We start from the raw sequence: 6000 nt of genomic DNA, 5'->3' as shown, positions 1-6000 counted from the left end.
TTGTTATTTACTCATTATTTCCTTTGTTTTTTGTTTCTCTTCTCTTTATTCTGATAATTGTACTGTTGGAATTGTTAAAACTTGTTTCAATTATACCACTCCCCCCATCTTTTCTATATTCTCGGGTTAATTGTCAGGGGAGTGGCTTACAGTACAGCTCATGCTTCCTTTATAGAAAGATATGGCATTGCAAATGACTTGCTAAATGTATATGGTCACTTTCTACATTTGCAATCTCTAGGCAATACTGAGTTGTACACTAGCCCAACCTTGACTGAAATCTTCCTGTAAGATCGCATTGCAATTTCTTTTGTTATTGTCAACATCAATAAAAACAGTTAGAGAAAAAAAAAACTTTGATAGCAAAATTTGAATTATCCAAAGTGTATATTTTCCCGCTAACATCACATATTTGTGAATGTCAAATTATGAAAAAAAGCAAACATGGTGGCAAAAGCATATGGGGTGTTTTTCAGTGCTTTTGTATGAGTAATGAAGTGTCACTCGGTTAGGAACAAGCACTTAGCCAAGAACTAAAATAGAGTGTTTGATCACCCCATGATGTCACTGCTTTGCAGCAAGACTGAATGAACTTTGACATCTCTGGTAGACAAAAGGAACCTTGAGCATGAAACTAATACTCTGTCATATTATGTCATTTTAGAAGCAAGATATTTTTTAAACCTCTGGCTTGATTATATCTTCGCCTTTGGGTGTTCCCTTCCCTCTTGGAAAAAGCCACTGTTTTAGGGCTTTCACGACAAACTGGTGGGATCCTATGGCTATTCGAACTGCAGTCTGTGGTTAGAACACATCACATCTGCAAACCAGCTACACACCTTTACATAGGGTTTGGTATACCACAGACATAATCCAAGAGAGTGTTTTACATGAAGAAAAAAAAAAAAAATGTGACACAATAAATACATTAACAGTTGCCATGGTTCAAAGAGAAGGAAAAGACCACATACATCCGGCCGTTTTGGGGACATAGGCACAACAAGGTTTGAAATTTTTGGGTTATCCCAATTCATAGTTTATTCAAGAACCACACTTTCAAAATCAGCCATTGACTTGTATCCAATACTCAATGATTTGTGACACTAGACTGAGAAGAAGACATGCAGAGCTTGCAAATATTTTCATCAATACACCATAATGTGAACGCATGTTCAACAGGAAAATCTAATTTTTATAAAGGACACTATAAACTAGGACATTACATACACATACAGAGGCAATATTTCCCAAGCATCTTGACAACATGTGAATTGCTAAGAAGTTTGAAGCTGTAAACTGAACACAAAGGGAAATATATTTTAAGACATACAATGTTAATAAATAGAAACAACAGATACAGTGTAGTCAACAAATGAGATAGGGTTTAATATGTCATTCATATGCAAATATATTTCTACATGTACTGCAGTTTTCAGAAAAACAAAATGTTTGGTAGAAAAAAATTGTTTAATGCAAGCAAGTACAATACAAATTAAATCTTATTGTAGCTGCGGATGACTTAATTGCCTACTTTGCATACTTTGTTATGGTTAATTGATGAATTTGGTGCAGCATTACTGCATAGATATGTATTCACTGGCAATTATAAATTAAATTGATCACTGTTTAACATGTGTTTTTTTTATTTTCACAGGGTCATTTTACTGCACTAACTGTTTATGCAAAGGGGCTCAAACTGATCTACCCACCCAGAATTAGTTTTTATAAATCTACTATGATTGATTACCAGTGACAAGGGTTTTTTGAAAGACTAACATCACTATAGTCATACCCATTTCTTAGTTTATTTCTGTTTTACCAAACTCTGTAAATACATTTAAAAACATCTGTTTCAAAGAAGCAGCAGTTCAAATACACGTTGTTACAAAGAAATGTGAAATTAACATTACACCAGTATTTCACAATATGAAGAGTGAGCAGAGCCAACACAAGCTAGAGGCAATATCTTTTAAATGGACTGGTATCAAGAGAACACATCTAGCATACATTTGGTAATAGAGTGGCTAGTTTGACTATATTCTTAACAATATAGAATGCCCCATAAAAAACTGTTCCAATATCAGAGTCATTACCATCCTATAAAGCAAAACATGCTTTGTGGAACAATTTTCAGAAAATTGATAGCAACTCTGAATGTGAAAGTGTAAGTTGTGTAAAAGGAAATTAGTCTCATGAGTGATTTACGCAGCACTTCCACCTAACAAAAAAACAACTACATATGTAATTCTTGAATTCAAACTTCACGTTTTCTCATGGTGGAAAAATAAATTCTAACCACAAATGTTAGAGGTTCAAATGAAAAAGTCTAAAACAATCAAACTATGGTCATTGATGGCTGATTGCTGAAATAAATTGTTTGTGTATGAACATTTGCATTTGCCTTTTGCATGCTGGGCTTTGAGTACTGTATTACATTAATAGTAGTGATTGTTTCAATGCATAGACGGTACTTGAAACCGTCAAGTCTATATATTTTGGAGCAAATAATACATTTGGAAATAAGTTAGCTCTGGTACACTTCCACCTTTCTTGAGTGAATAGTTTTGATTATGAAATGACCTGGTAGCATATACATGACTAATACTGCATTTACCGAAATTAAAGGACAAAAACTAAATTTCTGTCATTGTCTGATTTTTCAAACTATTAACAGAATAAGTTAGCACATAAAATGTTTATATTGTTAGTAGCGTTCATTGAAGTACCATACTTTTGGGAGAATGATTGCCACTAATTTAGGATCTTGACATTGTGTACAAAATGTTCACTCTTTTTTTTAGGAAAGGAACAGCAAGTCAAAGTGGAAAAGAGACTTTAGTATTAGAACATATTTCTAACAAGCAATTTAACAAATGGCCTACTTAAAAGATTTAGAAACTGTATAGCTGAAACCTTAAGGAATTTCACAGTCAAAAGTTAAAGGGAAAATAAATACAAAGTTATTTTCTAAAAACATACTGCATATAAAAACATTACGTATAGTTAATAGACTTGAAGTGAAGAAGGTGATTTAGGACGAAATGTAACAATTGCTTATTTGAAACCCTTTACCATGTAGAATTAGTTTCTTCTGAAACATCTTTCAATTGTAAATAGTGCCCTAGAAACAAATGGGCTGGGTGCACTGTCCAAGTAAATAATTGAAGCAGAATGATTTCCATGGTGGGTAAAAAAATCTATTTCCATTAACATTTACCATATGTACATTTTGTCTTAAACATTTCCAATGTGAACATTCCTGGAAATCTATCTGGATTTTAGCATTTGGTGGATCAACACTTGCAGCAGTGAATTTCATTCTAAACAGCATGTACATAATCAGTAGTCTTATAATGAATAGCTTAATATTGCAATAAATATATCAGTTCCCAGAAACCCACTTTACAAATGTCATTATCACAGCACCGAGCATCACATTAAAAAGTGCTACAGATTTAAGATTCTCTCTGAACCCTTACTCATAAATATGTATTTGTAAACAAAAAAATACTTCTCAATTTTATATTACTATGCATAAAAACCCACCATATGGTCAGTTTAAATAAATGCCCTTTCAAATGTTACCTACAGTTGGAGAGAAAAGTGTTTGGAACCTAGAAAACGAGTCTCTAGCAATGAACTGCGTTCCCACTGAGATTCTCATCTTCGACGAACAAGGTTGTTCTAGGCTGGAATTCTTTTCCATTCCTTTCTTGAGCATCAGGCTCAGTCCCTTTAGAAGGCTGGCCGTTGGTATCCTCCTGTGTGACAAGTTTCAGAGCCGCTTTTGCATTTCCTCGCACAGTGATATGCTCCCATCCTCCCTGTAAAGGTTAATTTACAGCACAGGTAATTCACAAATGTTTTTGTTTACATTATTTCTAAATTAGTTCACCACATCTGTTCTTTGTCACATTATTGCTCCGTGTTTGATCAGTCACAAAAAATAAACTCAAAACCATGTTATCTAAATACTTTCTTTTTTTTTAAATATATTTTTATTGTTTTCATTGATACGAGTATGAAAAGGGCATCATACAGGATACTTGGGTTATAGCCCAACACCTGGTAATCTAAATAATTTCAATCACAAACAACTTGTGCTTGTAATTTGAAGGAAAACTCTTCCAATGTTCTTACTACCTTCCTGTTTAAATTCTAGGATATTGTCATGACATTACTTTTGTGTTGAGCTGAATCATAAACATGTGCTGCAACCTTACACAATTACTCCTAAAACAGAAATACTAGCTAGCAAGGGAAAGAGAGGAAAAATATGGACAACCTTCGATTAAAAAAATACAATACCAGAGAAACCACTCATTTTCCAAGACCTGGCAGGAACATCTTAGCCACTATGTTAGTCCCCCACTCATTTAGCTTCTGTGCAGTTCAGCATTGCCCCATCTCTGATTTGCTCCAGTAGTATCACCAACAACTTTGCAATACATGTAAAAAATACTATCTTCAGCTCATAGGAACCATCACAACCACAGCTGCCTTGATCATGTCATGTTGGTTTTTTTTCCGCATTACAGGCTTTTATATTTAGAGTTGAATACCAACATAAATGCCACTGGACAGAAAAGCATCATAGATGGTATCTTCCACAATGAATGAATTTATATTAGTACAACAGACAGCTATACAGATTGAATATTCCAAGACAAGATCCAACCTAAAATCATGTATTATTATTTTAATTGTACAAAAGCTGCTCCAAGAAACGTCTGTTAAGGGGGAAACCAGTGAAGAACTAAAAATCAAGACAGGGTAAATCAGATAAAGGAGAAGAATGCTGGATGCAGAAGTCAACTCTGCAATATAAATATTCTATAGTGTTGTTATAAATTTGTGCCTCAACAAAATTTAATCAAATGGTCTATAATTTTGAACTTTGTAAAAGGCCTGCTTCAGGCTTTCCAAGTGCATTATAAACTAAAACCATGCTTATCAGACTCAAGGTTTTACCTGTACATCCTTATACAACTAAACTTGTATCCAACTTAACTCGGTTATCCAAACTCACTTCCAAGCTTTCATTCACTTTTTGCCAGAGAATATAGCCTTAAGATTGGGATCCAAATAAATGTTTCAAAGAACTCTCCTCCTGCTTGCACCCATCAGACACTGGCAGGCCTTCATGTTCTTTGGTGACCAGTAAATCCCAAAAGGCATTCTTGTCGCCTTCAACAGATCTTGAGATCTCATGTAGAACTGTGGCCATGACAAGTAATATTTACTCAATCATTGAAGCTAACATTACCTAGTGCTTCTATCCATTTTTCACAGGAATCTCCCATTCAGGTCCATCCATGCTCCTGATTTTTCCATAAGCCCAGCTAGGTCTTTCACTAACTGTACGATCACCTGGAGTGGCATTGCAACATTCAACTCAGTTCCTTTTAATGAACTTAACATTGTTTCCCTATCTGCTTCATTAGGTGAAATGAGATCATTAACTTCTTCAAATGTTTGATTTAATAGAGGTGGCTGGAGTCGTTTTACAATAACAACTAGGCAAGCCACGATCAGAGTAGCTGATAAAAAAAACAAAAGATTAGCGGAAAGACACATTGTAAAGAGCTGTTGAGCTTCTCTCAGTTCCTGAGGAAAATAATTTTGCAGGCTTGGGCCCCAACAGAAAACGACACATCACCATAAATGTATCTTCTGAATAGGAAATCGTCAGAGAGAAAAAGTTAACTACCTTGAACAACCTTAAATATCCTTCTGGTAGATATTACGTCTAACTGCAGATGTCAGACCTTTAGAATCCTCTTGTGTGTCGTCAGACTGGGTCAGAAAAAGTATTCTGTAGTAGCTCAAGCATTCCAGCAGGTGGCGCCATCAGACAAGGTGATCCTCCATCTCACTTCCTAAAGGTGACACACCTATGCGCTGATGTCAATATAACAACATATTTCGCAAAATCAGATGCCGAGCGGCAAACTTGGATATCAGTAGTTTGCGATCCATAACTTGGAACCTTATCCACTA

The 6000-nt window shown here is 35.0% G+C and overlaps 1 protein-coding gene across 2 annotated transcripts in view; it reads right to left on the bottom strand.

The window, feature by feature from the left end:
- Positions 1-2360: 2360 nt before the first annotated feature.
- Positions 2361-6000, bottom strand: part of TECPR1 (tectonin beta-propeller repeat containing 1) — a 428339-nt gene continuing 424699 nt past the window's right edge. For both annotated transcript variants that reach the window (XM_069210138.1, XM_069210137.1), the window contains exon 25: positions 2361-3824. In XM_069210138.1, coding sequence (XP_069066239.1) covers positions 3630-3824 — 195 coding nt within the window. In that variant the 3' untranslated portion in view covers positions 2361-3629. The remainder of the gene's footprint in view (positions 3825-6000) is intronic.

Source organism: Pleurodeles waltl, chromosome 10 (genome assembly GCF_031143425.1).
Source record: "Pleurodeles waltl isolate 20211129_DDA chromosome 10, aPleWal1.hap1.20221129, whole genome shotgun sequence".
NCBI classification, from domain to species: Eukaryota; Metazoa; Chordata; class Amphibia; order Caudata; family Salamandridae; genus Pleurodeles; species Pleurodeles waltl.
Note: the sequence above shows the minus strand (reverse complement) of the source record. Positions and strands in the feature narration are given on the sequence as shown.